General features: G+C 40.1%; 2 protein-coding genes across 2 annotated transcripts in view; both read left to right on the top strand.

The window, feature by feature from the left end:
- The first annotated feature begins 256 nt into the window (after positions 1-256).
- LOC124133335 (solute carrier organic anion transporter family member 5A1-like) lies at positions 257-5,725 on the top strand. The gene is made up of 7 exons (XM_048401015.1): positions 257-855; positions 1,611-1,697; positions 1,968-2,144; positions 2,573-2,737; positions 3,108-3,297; positions 4,687-4,810; positions 5,371-5,725. Exons 1-7 carry the CDS (start codon positions 264-266, stop codon positions 5,536-5,538), a joined length of 1,503 nt encoding a protein of 500 aa, XP_048256972.1. The 5' UTR covers positions 257-263; the 3' UTR covers positions 5,539-5,725.
- A 5,486-nt stretch (positions 5,726-11,211) lies between these two features.
- Positions 11,212-14,823, top strand: part of LOC124131558 (solute carrier organic anion transporter family member 2B1-like) — a 30,674-nt gene continuing 27,062 nt past the window's right edge. The window contains exon 1 of the mRNA XM_048401014.1: positions 11,212-11,314. The gene's annotated coding sequence lies outside the window, so the exon portion shown is untranslated. The remainder of the gene's footprint in view (positions 11,315-14,823) is intronic.

Raw genomic sequence — 14,823 nt, 5'->3', positions numbered from 1 at the left:
AAGTTATTATCTGTCAAGTTAGACAACGGAGAGATCAATATATCTCAACAGTCACAGTCACATAATCTATCAAACATACCTGAACAAGTGAACATGAGGTGGTTAATTTGTATCATATGAATTCACAACGCACAACAATGATACCCAGTGTAATTAAACGCTGACATTTTTTTTACCCTGTTTAGAACAAATAATGCTTTGCAATTTTTAAATAACACCCGTATATTTCCTTTAATCTGTTGATCAGGCAGTAGATTATCAACATGGAGTACAGCGGCATGATTGAGTCTAGAGGACGCCGACGTCGGTGTTTCAACAACGTCCTCTTGTTCACTGCCGTGTTCAGTGTGTCATCCCTGGTGCTGGAGGCAGTCAAGTACCACACTGTGTCTCAGATCACCTCTTTGGAGAAGCAGTTTGGACTCAGCAGTACAAAAAGTGGCCTTCTCCTAAGCTGCAACGAAATCGGTTATCTTTCAACTATTTTTTTCTTCAGTCATTTTGGGGGAAGGCGCTTTATACCTAGGATCCTGTCCTGCGCACTGGCTGTGTATGGCCTTGCTAGTTTAATGTCGGGTCTGTTACACTTCATGAATCCTGTATCGCTTCCTCGTGTAGAGGACCTCGGCTCAAACTATTCCTCTCATAATGTCAGACTATGTCAGGATTCCGTGCAGGAACATGAGCGATGTCCAGCTACGAAGGACCAAGCGACTGACAACGGACATTGGGTGTACAATGTGCTTGCCGTGCTTATGGTGATACAAGGGATGGGTAAATCCCCACGGTTCTCCCTGGGTTTACCGTACGTTGACAATAACTCCCGTGACAAACAGCAGTCGAGCTTACTCACAGGTAGGGTCTGAAGTCTTTCATGTGGAAAACAGGAAAACTTCGGAAATGAGAATTACTTATATTTTAATTCATTATGAAATAGAAAAGTTCATGGTTATTTGTAAAATCATTAGGATTGTTCTGAGACAACGTTGCTGTGTCATTATTCAAAGCCACTATGTATCAGAACGAGAGGAGCCGAGTTTTCCATTTCGAACCTAGATGTCGACACTGCAATTTGAGTCATTTCTCTGTGTAATTTGGATTATTAAATGCTCGTATGATATAAATCATACATAATTAGCTGGCAGAAATACAAAAAAGGATCGGGTGGCTTGAATCAAGTTTGATTAATGAAAGCCTCGGGACCCTTTCACAACTTACACAAAAGAACAATGTATTATTAGGCCAGGGGATCTGTAGTTTAGATAAATATTTTATATACATGTGTGGTGAGGTACAGTAATATGAAAAATTATTGAAAAACTATGTCATTTTTTTCTATTGTACATCACTTTGATATGCTTCAGCTATAGAGGAAGTAGTGCATGTCGAGGAAGTAGTGAGTGTGGAGGAAGTAGTGCATGTAGGGGAAGAAGTGAGTGTGGAGGAAGTAGTGCATGTAGAGGAAGTAGTGAGTGTGGAGGAAGTAGTGCATGTAGAGGAAGCTGTGCATGTGGAGAAAATAGTGCATGCAGAAAAGAAAGTTGAGTGTGTAGAGGAAGTTCTGTAGCTAAGGTACTTCTTCTATGATGTTTGCGTTCATGGTTTTGCAGGCACCATTATGACGGCGGCGTTCCTCGGACCAGCTGTTGCACTTGGTCTTGGTGGATGGTTCAGCGACATTCCTGTTGACCTCAGCGGTGGGTTTTGTTCTGGCAGGAAATAGTGAACAAAAAGCAACTCAATTCAATCTTCCTTCACATAAATATTTGATAGGGAATAATGGCACATGACCTAAACAGAATTTACATTAAAATACACAAAAAGACACAATGAATTATTATGGGTTATTTATCCAATGGAGTTAACAAACCTATACCCTATAGTATTATAAATCATTGTTCATTAAGCCATACAAACGCGGACCTTTAAATAGAATCTATATATTACTGGTATGTCTTTACTTCAAGAGTCCCAGGTAGATAGCCGAAACCCCCAGTGGATCGGGGCATGGTGGCTCGGGTATCTTGTCTTTGGATGTGCAGCCCTCCTTGTTGCTGTACCCTTGGGCTGCTTTCCAAAGCACATTAAGAAACCAAAAGTCAAAGCCATTGAAACGACCAAGTCACTTAAAAACGATATTGTGGGTAAGTCCCTGTTTCACTTTCTTGCGTGCGAGAAATACAATACACCCGGTATGGTACAATGCAACATGCTTGAAAAAATACTCATTTGGGAAACAAGTACCCAAGGTGATTGCTTGTATGCAAGGGGTGTCATATGGTGATAAAATGGGAAACATAAGTCTGTGATAATTAAACTGATGGACATTATGGCAATGCTGAAAAGCTTTTCCAAGTGTTGGTTCCATTATCAATCATCCTTCAACGTCAAGTGCTGGCACAACATCACACGCAACAAGATATAAGCTATATCTGTCTGCATCAATCAGTCACTCGCTGAATAATTTCTTCAACGGAAACGCCATACATGAATATCCGACCAGAAGTTGGTAGCTACATGTTCTCTTGTTCTGATGACTGTACCAATTTGTGATATGTTGTTGTACCCGCAGACATGCCGAGGTCGATATTACGGATATTGAAAAACCCAGCAGTCGACTGTCTCCTTTTTGGATCCGCTAGTGCTCTGTTCTTTGTTGGAGGCTATTTAGGATTCGCTCCAAAATACATTGAGAGCCAATTTGCAACGTCAGCAGCTGAAGCTAACTTCATATTGGGTAAGTTGCGATGATGCGACCTTATCATAGAAAAACGTTATATACAAGGTTTTATTGCCATTATGTTTTTATCGCGTGCATTAGTGACTCAGGTTTATTGAGATTCACTTGTCATGACTCCTCATGATCTCCCCGAGCTCTGTGAATGAATCAAGGTGGAGACGTCTGAAGGTTACTCATAAGCAGGAGATCGCACAATTTGTTTCCAGTGGAGGCGGATTCATTGTCTGCATATGTGATGCAGACAGATTTAAAAGACTTTGCAGTAAATGTATATTAACAGGATAACCTGCCTGTTTGAAAGTGGATACAAAAATATATTATTCAGTATTCAACGAAATTCAAAGCTCCATATGGCCACGTGTTGAAGGTATACTGGAGCTGCTATGGGCGGTTGTGGGCACTCTACTTGGGGGCATCCTCACCAGCCGACTCAAACTGACCAGCATTGGGTGTGTGAAGCTCACGACCATAGTGGTCACCATTGGAACTGTCCTCTATTCTGTCACGTTGGTCTTAGGATGTGACAACCAGAACATCAAGGGCCTAGGTGACATCAGGTAAGTGACAGTATTTACAACCAGAGGATGGTTAAGATGACAGTGTCAGTGGTCATAAACAGTGTGTCCAGGTGACAGCAGGTAGGTGTCGGTTGTTATAACCAGGGGAGGGTTAAGGTGACAGTGACAGTGGTCATAACTAGTGTGTCCAGGTGACATCAGGTAGGTGTCAGTTGTTATAACCACAACATAGATGCTTATTGTGACAGTAGATGTGTCAGCCGTGACGGACGGAACATCAATGGTCGAGGACACAGTCAATGGCTTTTATTACAGCCAAAGGAGTGTTTGTTTGTTATCGCTGCAATATTCCAGTTAAATGACGGCGGTCTGAAAATAATCGAGTCCAGACAATGGACCAGACAATCCAGTCATTGGCATCATGAGCATCAATCTACACAATTCGGATACGATTCCATGCAGCGTTGTGTGCGGCGTTAAACTACAAACAAACAAATATCTCACTTAGAAAACACGACCGAGGTAAGTGGCTTGGCATGAATATCAATAATAAAATATAAGTGACAAAATAATTCCTGATTCATAAGAATACTCTGATGAAAGTAGAGTGGACTGTACGATTATGATCATGATGAGCACGTTTTTGTGAATCACTATCAAATAGTGATGATACATGAGGACATATGGTACAAGTAAAAACAACACAGCGAGTTGCATCGGACATCATTTTCGTCATCACTGATCCGTCAAATTTGGAAATCTCCTCATCTACAACAAAACCGTTTTACCAAACGTAATAAACTATTTGAATAGTTGCTGTCATAGAGAAATACAGTCACAACAAATACTTTATGTTTACTTTTAAATAGCGAAAGGATCAAAGTCCGAGCCGACCAGTCCTTGTTTTAGCCCCTTAATGTCATCAAGTTCCATCTGTTGAGATGACGCGGCCGGGGATCCAACCCCCAAACTTTCTCTCTTCAGGCAGACGCTCCGCCACGTTAGACCACGTAGGCTTAATAGAATGTCTATGTCGTTTTTATTTATTAATTAGACCATTGTTTCAAACAATGCTGAAAACCCATTTTAGGAAAGGTAAATACCACAATACAACAATGGTGTTTTGAAATCAATGCTACATTCGGACGTTATTGTACACGACAATAGATAGTTGGTCACGAGCAACAATAGGACAATCTTACGAGTGATGTCGTGATGTTTTGTAATCACCGTGACTCATTATTCATAGAGAAAAACTTGATATCATCCAGGACCTTTATGCCATGCCATGAAAGACAATAGAAGAATCATTAATAAGAGTGATGTGTTTGTACATTATCGTCTCATTATTCTAACAGAAACACTTGACATCATTCACGTAAGACACTTCCATGTATGACTGACTTTTACATTACCGATATATTTCAGAAACGCCATGGTCAACGATACCGTTTGCAACTGTGATGCAACTGAGTTCATGCCTCTGTGTGGAGTTGACGGCGTGACATATATCAATCCCTGTATGGCAGGATGTCAGTCTCAGAATGGCACTGTAAGTATCTCACTCCCTGTGTGTCTCCCTGTATGGCAGGATGTCAGTCTCAGAATGGCACTGTAAGTATCTCACTCACTGTGTGGCTCCCTGTATGGCAGGATGTCAGTCTCAGAATGGCACTGTAAGTATCTCACTCCCTGTGTGGCTCCCTGTATGGCGGGATGCCGGTCTCAGAATGGCACTGTAAGTATCTCACTCACTGTGTGGCTCCCTGTATGGCAGGATGTCAGTCTCAGAATGGCACTGTAAGTATCTCACTCCCTGTGTGGCTCCCTGTATGGCAGGACGCCAGTCTCAGATTGGCACTGTGGGTACCCCAGTCCTGGTATAGCGGGGTGTCAGTTTCAGAATGACACTGTAAGTATCTCACGAAAATGTCTCGTAGGTACCCCATTTCATAAGTGTCCCAGATCATTCACAGTTAAATACGAGTAATGCCCTGATGCCACTATTTGTAATTACTGTTTAGCTTTTCTTCAAAACAGTTATCTGCTTGCATATCGTCAAATGGTATTTATTGGTATTTATGTATGTATTGTACACTAGTTTAATATCAGACATACACGGGATGTAGTGAGATTCCTGGTGACGAGGGCACAGCGGGCAGGTGTCTGACAGAGTGTCCCTACCTTTACCCCTACATCATCGTTGACCTGGCGTCCGGCCTGGCGGGGACTGTCTCCATTGTTCCTATTCTCATGACCATCATCAAGAAGGTTCAATAAAATGTTTCATATTGATAAAAGCAGCGATAAACCAACCTCACTCACTATTTTACGAACATTTCAGACATACACGGGATGTAGTGAGATTCCTGGTGACGAGGGCACAGCGGGCAGGTGTCCGACAGAGTGTCCCTACCTTTACCCCTACATCATTGTTGACCTGGCGTCCGGCCTGGCGGCAACAGTTTCCTTAGTCCCTGTCGTCATGACCATCATGAAGTAGGTGCTTTTAACAAATGTCCATAATAGTTTTGCTTTGCTCCATTTCATTTCATTTATTTTCGTTGTTTAACGCCGCATTCCAGGTATATGACGGCGGTCTATAAATGATCGGGTCTGGTCCAGACAATCCAGTGATTGACATCATGAGCATCGATCCACGCAATTGGGATACGATGACATGCATCAACCGAGTCAGCGATCCTGACCACCCGACCCCGTTAGTCACCTCTTACGACAAGCATAGTCGCCTTTTACGGCAATTATCGGTTGCTGAAAACCTATTCTACCCCGGATCTTCACGGGTCAATATAAGATATATAAAGACAGTATACCTGTTCCAATATAAGGTGCAGATTGCTCCATAACAATAAGCTATGGAACGAACTCTTAATAGGAGATTCGTGTTCCATAAGTGATTGTTGCTATGAAAGGGTTAGGAATACCCTATCACCACGTATATACAGAATGATTATATATTGTGTACAAAATAAATTCTCATTTTTTTTATCGATGTGTACTGGATTGCAAAGTTAAACATACGTCAGCACTGATATTCCGAGTAGATTTCGGTGTTATCAGCACTTGGTTAAACGTCCCATTTTTATGCCGCATTGATTCCTTGAAAGGTTTGGTAAGGTATACAAACTCGCTGTTTCTTGCTATTTATCTCGTATATGGCAAATAAATGGATATTGTTATATCAACAACATGTCATAATTTATGATTTATGTCAAGAATGGGGCAGGGTACTGTCACCTTTTCGCGAACACCTGTTATCATCACTATTTGGTACTGATTCATGAACACATGCTTATCGGAATCGTACAACGGACTCACAGAAATGTCCTATGATTATGGAAATTATTGTTGTAGCTTTGATTTACGACGGGGTATGTTGTCAACGCAATTCAGTTAAGTGATTTCGTTTCCCTTATGTCATTTTTAGTTCATTATCTTGTATTGTTAGCTATATTATTTTGACTGAATTTGATTTTTTCATTCCCTTAAAGAATAGTGCATCCAAGGGACAAGTCCATGGCTGTTGCTTTATCGTCATTCCTTAATAGTTTTGTCGGTAAGTACAGGCACAGTATGTGGGGACTGTGCATTGAGTCTGCTCGTATTTGACCGCAACCGAAGCGACGATATATTCTATCAACCCCGCGCTTGAAACATGTTGGAGACTTCATACCTAGAAATACTCCTGCATATATACACATGAGGATTGTATGTGCATCTTCAGTAATTACAAGGATAACAGCCTGAAGGTGTTACAAATATTAGGGTGATGCTTCGTCTGCAACTTTCTACTTGTATAGTATTTTACTGTGGTTCCATTTTGACATACAAGAGGTTAACATCCAAACAAATGCTTCATTTTGGACAGTGACAAGTTTCATTTGCTTTATACGTTATTCATATGTATCTGCATTGAAAAAACACAAGGTAAACAAAAGTTCAAAATAAAGTTTGAAATGACTGTAAGTTGCAGATCTACATTGACAAGTACACGCTTGCTGATTCTACAATGGAATGTATGAATGTAGATTGTGTATATTCTTGTGTTACTTTATGATTCTGGATCCTTCTTCCCCAGGGTTCCTCCCATCACCTATTGTGTATGGGATGGTCATTGACACCACGTGCACTCTCTGGGAAACCACGTGTGGCGAGGTCGGCGCATGCGCGCTGTATGATCTCCCTAACCTACGGTATCGTGTGAAGGGGATGGACACAGGACTTCAGTTGCTGTCGTCAGCTGCTTTCTTTGCTGCTTTTCTTTTACTAAAATATGGCGTCGTTAAGGAGTACCCTGATTCAGACACATCGCAAACCCACCCTGAAGCTGCAGAAGTAGACTGAAGAACGTGGTGTTTAGGTGACAAAGTTATAGTGACAAGGGAGATAGTTCTATGGTTATGCAACTTCTTTATTACAATGAATGCGACGTTTCGGTGTAGACACTAACACCGTCATCAAACATGCTTTTCGTTGTGAGGCGAGGTGACGTCGCTTTCATCATTCATTGTAATAAACACGTTGTATAAGCATATGATTATCGCCCTTGTTCATCATACCAACTTCTAAATGTCACGTAAAGAGGTGTTTGTAATGAAAAATCAGTTTCGATATGAGTTCCATTATCTCCCTCAAAGGGTCTGGTTGGGTTCACCGTAATCCCTTGCTGTGTAGAACTATGTACCAGCGAATCTTAACTGCTCCTGCTAGTTTTCTTTTAGGGAAGTCATGTAGGTTGTTGGAGAGGATTGGACGTTTTCACAATTAATGTTGTGAATGGAGCAGTTGCTGATATGGTTCGAGGTGGCTGATGTACTGTTTGATTTGATGCTTGAAGTTTTGCCGCCACAAGCCATCATTCAACAGAGATGAAGGCTTTCTATGGAAACTCACAACTCAGAAATCAGGATGATTGTTTATTGAGTTCATAAAAAGCGGGTGGTATGACCATCCGCCTACTGATATGATAGGTTACGTGAACCCCAAGACAAGACAAGAATGGATAGCGGACAATATGCCATCGGGCGAAAACTCTAGCTTATACAAATCCTATAAAAATGCTCAAAGGTATTTACACGTTTACACCTAAAATCAAAACGTGAACAATGTAAAGAAATAAGTACAGAGCTAGAAAAGACAGGTGAAGCCGATATAAAGACATTCTGTAAACATGTTTGTAAGCTGAGACGCACGTAAGTACAGCTATTGGTAATATTAGTTTACAAAGGATGTAGTGCTGTTTCTTCAGCTGATATATGTAAACTGTGGGGTGACTATTTTTCAGTCTTTGCAAAACCCCACCACTCTCAATAATTTGATGAAAACGTTAAATTCACCATTGTATCAAAACTTCATTTTATTATTGAAGAAAAACGTGGTAAACATGATCCATGGATGATCCAGATCTCAGAAATCAAATCAATTTACACAACCTTAAAAGAAAAAAATATCCAGGGCCTGAATGTGTCTTAAATGAGCTCTTAATATTTGAAGGAGAGGCACTTGTAGTACCACTCAATACACCTATTCAGTCACATACTTGCATCCCTGTACTATCCATGTGCCTTCGGACAAGGTATAATTATACCTGTCTATAAACTACAAACGTGATCCCCGTAATTACGGTAGGATAACTCTTTCATCATGTTTATCTAAACCCTTGGAGAAAATCGTTTTACGTAGAAGGGGAAATACACTCTCAGTAACTTCCAATCATAACCCGAAGTTTTAGTCGTTTTAGAATGTGTTTCAATCCAGGAAGAGAATCATCGCAAGTGTTTGCTGCATTTTCAGATTATGAAAAGGCTTTCGATCGTATCTAGCATGACGGTTTATTTGTCAAGTCACATGACATTGGTTTCAAGGGCAAATCATGGAACCTACTTTTCCAAAGCTATACGGATTTTATATCATACAACGGAGACATACATTTCCCATTAAACAAGGTGCTGGGCAAGGTATATCTTTCTCATTTTCATAAATGATCTTATATGCGAATTAAGGAAAGCAAACAATGACCGCTATTCATGGATTTGATATAACCTGTGTCTTATTGGCCGATGATACAACACTCTTGTCTACTTCCCTTTCAGTCTTCACTTGATTCAGTTCGTTAATATGCCAGCAAACCAATTGTATTCTGTAAAACACGACACCTCATAATAAAGAAAGTTACAAGTTTGGTGATGCAACAATTGACAAGTTATGTAACTAATATATTGTAAATCATGTATTTGCCCATGAATGATCTTCGGATGCAACTCTGGAGGAAATTTAGAATTCATTCTTTTATTCATTCATGTCATCCGATACTGTGAACTCATTAAACAATAATCATCCCACTCATGCATGTTTATTCCTGTTTGATTGGCTTTCTCGTCATGTGTTCTTTGTCTATCATGCTATAACAATATTATCCCCCGTCACTATTAAACCTATTCATGTTAATCTCTCATGAAAACAATGTGTTGTTATTGTTAATCCCCCACCTGCTCCGTATATTTTGTACAATGTTCGCTATTCAGTCTGTCTTGACAACGGAAAAAGGATCTATACTGAAGCGTCGTTATTACAGTACTCTAAAGAAGTTGTGATACATTAATTGTGTCTGCCTAGAGACAGTACAAAGAGGTTACAGATACTCATTGATACAATAAGCCGTTACATTAAAACTGTATCGATGCGACCGGAGCTGTGGAAAGTTTGTTGGAACGCAGGGTGGAATGTCAAACAATGCGGTGCACGAGAGGACACTGTCAATATTAACTGTACCTAACATCATAAGTTTCAACACTAATAAGAAAGATGGCCAAAATAGAGCCGCCAATAAGACCTACCCTACAATATATTATCCTAACAGCCGAAATCTTGTCCAGCTGATATCTCAAACTGGAATCTTACCTATTACCTTACAAAGATAATAACAATATGTGCTTTCAGTATAACGACAAGCAGTTGGACGACACACCAGAACAAGGCTAAAGTAGACGTCCACGCGAGGAGGAAAGCCTAAAGCGATCTAGGTCTCAAACTTTTACCACTTTTTTGAATCCATATAAGGTTGCAAGTTCGATCTACAGAACATTTAAAGAACACATTTGTAGCTTGAGTTTACATCATTCCGCACAATTCCAGATGTAGATTGTGGTCACATATAAAGTAAATCTTTAGCGAGGGACATTCAATAGAATATCCCTTGGGCAGAGAATCTTTCTATAGCACAATTTTGGCCAGTGGTACTTTCTATACAATATCCCCGGGACTCGTTTCAGTAATTAATTCTTACGCGAGGGACATAAACTTGATCTCTACAGAAAGATCCTCTGTCCCAGGGATATTCTATTGAATGTCCGTTGCTAGAGATATATTTTACATTTGCTGAGATTGATGATTTTTTTGGAAATCCAAGCTCATACCAAATATTTGTCACTACGTAATCGATTTAATGCAGATTTTGCTGTATATACATATCTTTGATTGATGGAACAAGTTGTTGAAGAAGTATTGATGAAGCTTCAAGTGTGAACCACCTGCGAGTGCTGTTTGTTGTAGTCAGCTATAATCACCATGTCAGAAAATAAATTGTTGAACGTTTGAGTTCATAGAGTCCAATAAAGGTTGACAGTGCTAGTATTGTGAGCTGCTTGGGCAACTTATTCACTGCCAAGCAAGTTCCGTTGAAGAACTTGGTATCTGTCCTCATGGACATCTTCGATGTTATGTTTTCGGGGGTTTTTTAAAAACTTTCAGGGGTAGGCTGGGGGAAGCCTCAAATTTCATCTAACTCCACTCTCATGACTGAACACATTTTGCGAGAAATTGCTGAAATATTTTGATTTGTCGTCGCGAACACAGGCTGCTGCGCCGCTCCGGTGGGTCACACTCACGTCAGCATTGTGCGTTACTCCATTGAGTACGCTAGTTTGAAATATCATAACATTGACCTGACAGACATGTTACATGACGCATTCCATCGTTGCTGATCAGTTGGCGGTGTCAGTGTGCAGCCAGAGCGTGAGATTCTAATGTTGAGTTGGTAAGTCTGTCTGACTGGATTTCATGTATGATAGACAATATACCTAATCACCATATTATTACAAACATTATATATTTTCAAAAGTTCATAATAAGATGATTTATTTTGCTTTTCGCGATCCTTCAAAGTTTAGTCTCCTCAATCTGTTCATCTATTCTGGCAAAACCATACAAAGTACTGTAGTTGAGTCTACATTGATACATTACTAAAGAAGGGACTTCAACTTTCCAATAGTTAACTTTCTCTTCATGTTGAGCAGTATTTCTGCAGCTCTGGCCTGTGGTGTTTACTTTTGAGGTACAATCAAGGATGCTGTTTCTACCCTGATTTCAAAGAGCGCCATGCGTTCTCTAGCTCAGTAGTTGTTAGATGAAGATTACAACATTCAAGGCCTCCCTGAAAATTTCTAAACGTTTTATGGTAGACATGTGGAGGACATTTCCAAATTTGGCACAGGGACAAAAAATATCCGATTCAATTCCTCATTTTGACCTGAACCATATGTACGTGTGTTTTTTCTCAGGTGAACAGTTGACTTGTTTTTGCATGTGTTTGTGACGGGTGACCCTTGGAGCAGGTTACGGTCGACCTTTCGCGAACACTTGGTATCATCACTATTTGATAGTGATTCATAAACACATGCACAATCGAGAGATTATTTTAAGAACACTTTGTCGCATTTATGTATTATTAATGAATGTAATAACTGTATAATGTTGTTAAATCTATTTCCACCCCCATATTTGATTAGAAGGTAACATGCAGGATCAGGAACCGTATTTATTATTTCCTTGTGTGTTGACACATTCCATTCGTAAGAGCCCACGGTCCCTAGTATTGTGGTCTATCTAAATTTTAAGGCATGAAGCTTGTCACATCCAAATTCTGATTTAATAATTGTACAAATTAAACATAAACAATATTAAACTCCAATTCCTAATATTTCCTTTTTTTCACATACAAAATACAAGTTAGGATTAATCTGAATATAAATGGCAGAAATGCTGACTTTATGAATGGTGTGTTATTTTGTTTTGGGTTTTGTTTGTTGTTTAACGCCGCACTCAGCAATATTCCAGCTATATGACGGTAGTTTTGTAACAGCAGTTCACCACGGCCCAAAATATGCTCATGATGAATTCGTTATGAATAAATCTGGGCCAGGTGATATATTCATAGGACGTTTAGTATAAAACAGCCAACTTTAGATACAGAAATATCAGTCCATTAAATACCAGTGCTACATTCGTCATAGTCAAGACTTAGTTTTATATAAGCTAGTTTAGATGTGGTGACAAAGTTAAATTGTTCGAATTGTTCACTATCACAAGGTAATATCAAACCCAAAATGTTGGGGGTCGACCCCGGTGAACACGTTTTGGGCATGATCAGGAGACGTGTGCGTCGGCGTCATAGGACGGCGACCACGTTGGTTGAACTTGACGAGACAGTGGGAGTGGGACAGACTCCCTAAAATCGCCATTGGGAGAATCATACGCACTATGCCTCGTCGAGTGAATGAATGTTTCACAAATCATGGCGATATTATGCACTATTGGTCCAAAAACGTCAATTTTGAAATTTTACTACCGGTTGTAATGTGTTGCCAATTCGATCATTATTGTCATTTAATTATTACTAGAAACATATCTCTTACAATTTGGGAAATTTGTATCCCATTTTTAAGAGTAAACATTCCACCATCATGTGTCTCAGTGCCGTCCTGTGTAGTACTCAGCCATTGTCAATACTAGATAACAGTTTAGTAAGGGAGACTTTGTAGATGCTATCTCACCATTTGTAGCTGTATTCCGTTCAATAAAACAGACATCCTTTGCCATATGTTTAGTACACGGGCCTATCTGTATTAGTTGATAGTCTCACATGGAAAGTGATCAGAGGTTTTCTAAGTAGTATACACATTTTAATACCACCTTACATTGTAAATGAGTGGGTGAGTAAGCATAGTGGTTTACGCCGCTTTTAGCAAAAGTCCAGCAACATCACACCAGAATGTTTGGGGGAACCGAACCCGGGTCTTCGGCGTGGCGAGCGAACGCTTTAATAACTAGGCTAACTCAACGCCCCTTGTAAATGAGACGGTATGAGGATATAATCTATGTCGATCTACCGAAAGTGTCTTTACTTGTAAGTGTATACTCTATTGTATTCACTAAAAAATCGTGTACACAAAACTAATGTTTATCTCGAGATGACACAGCCTTTGACATGTCAGCATTGAGGTCTCCAGGGATAACAGTCACCTTGAGCACAAAGTGAGTTACACAGATTGCATAACTCATCTAGAGCCTGGTACGTCGATATCAAGCTGTTTGTTAGAGTAAGACAACATATAACATACATATCACTGTGCTGTAGCACATGTACAGTTAGCCGAGGTACATGTAGGTGAACTACATGCAGAACCTCTTTCAGAACCACTTGCAGAACCACTTGCAGAACCTCTTGCAGAACCACTTGCAGAACCACATGCAGAACCTTTTGCAGAACCACTTGCAGAACATTTTGCAGAACCACTTGCAGAACCACTTGCATACTGTTATCACCACATACGCAGCATTAAGGTCGGATAACGTGAAGCTCAATCAATCTGTGAGTAGTACTGTTGGTCAATGAGTGCTCCTGTACAGCTATACTATCTGCATCTGCTGGTATAGTGTAAGTGATCTTCTCAGTTTGATGCACATCACCACGTAAATTCCCTGTGAACGGGTTCAACAGCATCGTTAGATATACAAGTCCATGTAAAAATGGCAACATAATTATTCATCGTTCGTGTCCGCATTTTTTATACACCTCTCGGAGGTTTTGTTTGTATTTAACGCCGCATTTAGCAATATTCCAGCTACATGAAAGCGGTCTGAAAATAATCGAGTCTGGACCAGAGATTCCAGTGATTGCCACCATGAGCCTCGATGTACGCAACTAGGATACGATGACATGCATGAACGAAGTCACCAAGCCTGACCACCCGATCCCATAGCAAGCATAATCGCCTCCAACCGCAATCATGGCTTGCTGTAGACCTATTCTTACCGGATCTTCACGGGTTTCTCTCGGAGGTAACACGTATTTCAGAATTATTGGCGTATGCAGATGTTCTGTTTTCCGCAGCAAGACGATACATTTACGATAGTGTTTGAAGAAATGAACGACGTCACAAAGAGTTAATCAAATTAATTCAATTGGCAAATTTAAAGTAGCGAAAGCACCAGGCCATTATAAAGTTATAAATGAATTATTCAAGGAGGGAGAGCAGTATTTGATAAAGTACAAGTATCTGGTATAGACAAGGCCCAGGGCAGGTGAAAGGTTAGATAGGACTGTGAAATTGTGCTTGATTTCGAAATTTTGACACTTTTCAACATCACAATGAGCTTGTTTTATATATAGTATGCTATAGAAGAAGAGAAAAAGGTGTACTTGTGTGTAAGTGTCAGACATTATACTCGTAATGGGGATGTTGACGGGGAAGTAACTCAGTTCGT

Source organism: Haliotis rufescens, unplaced genomic scaffold (genome assembly GCF_023055435.1).
Source record: "Haliotis rufescens isolate VD_foot unplaced genomic scaffold, xgHalRufe1.0.p SCAF_20, whole genome shotgun sequence".
In the NCBI taxonomy this organism is placed as follows: domain Eukaryota; kingdom Metazoa; phylum Mollusca; class Gastropoda; order Lepetellida; family Haliotidae; genus Haliotis; species Haliotis rufescens.
The sequence above is the reverse complement of the archived record's forward strand: the minus strand, read 5'-3'. Positions and strand labels throughout refer to the sequence as shown.

Excerpts from the sequence above, each read along its gene's own strand:
- LOC124133335 (XM_048401015.1), top strand. The coding sequence starts at position 264 with ATGGAGTACAGCGGCATGATTGAGTCTAGAGGACGCCGACGTCGGTGT. Across the intron at positions 2,145-2,572 it reads ACTTAAAAACGATATTGTGG|ACATGCCGAGGTCGATATTA; the intron begins GTAAGTCCCTGT and ends TTGTACCCGCAG. Across the intron at positions 4,811-5,370 it reads GTCAGTCTCAGAATGGCACT|ACATACACGGGATGTAGTGA; the intron begins GTAAGTATCTCA and ends GTTTAATATCAG.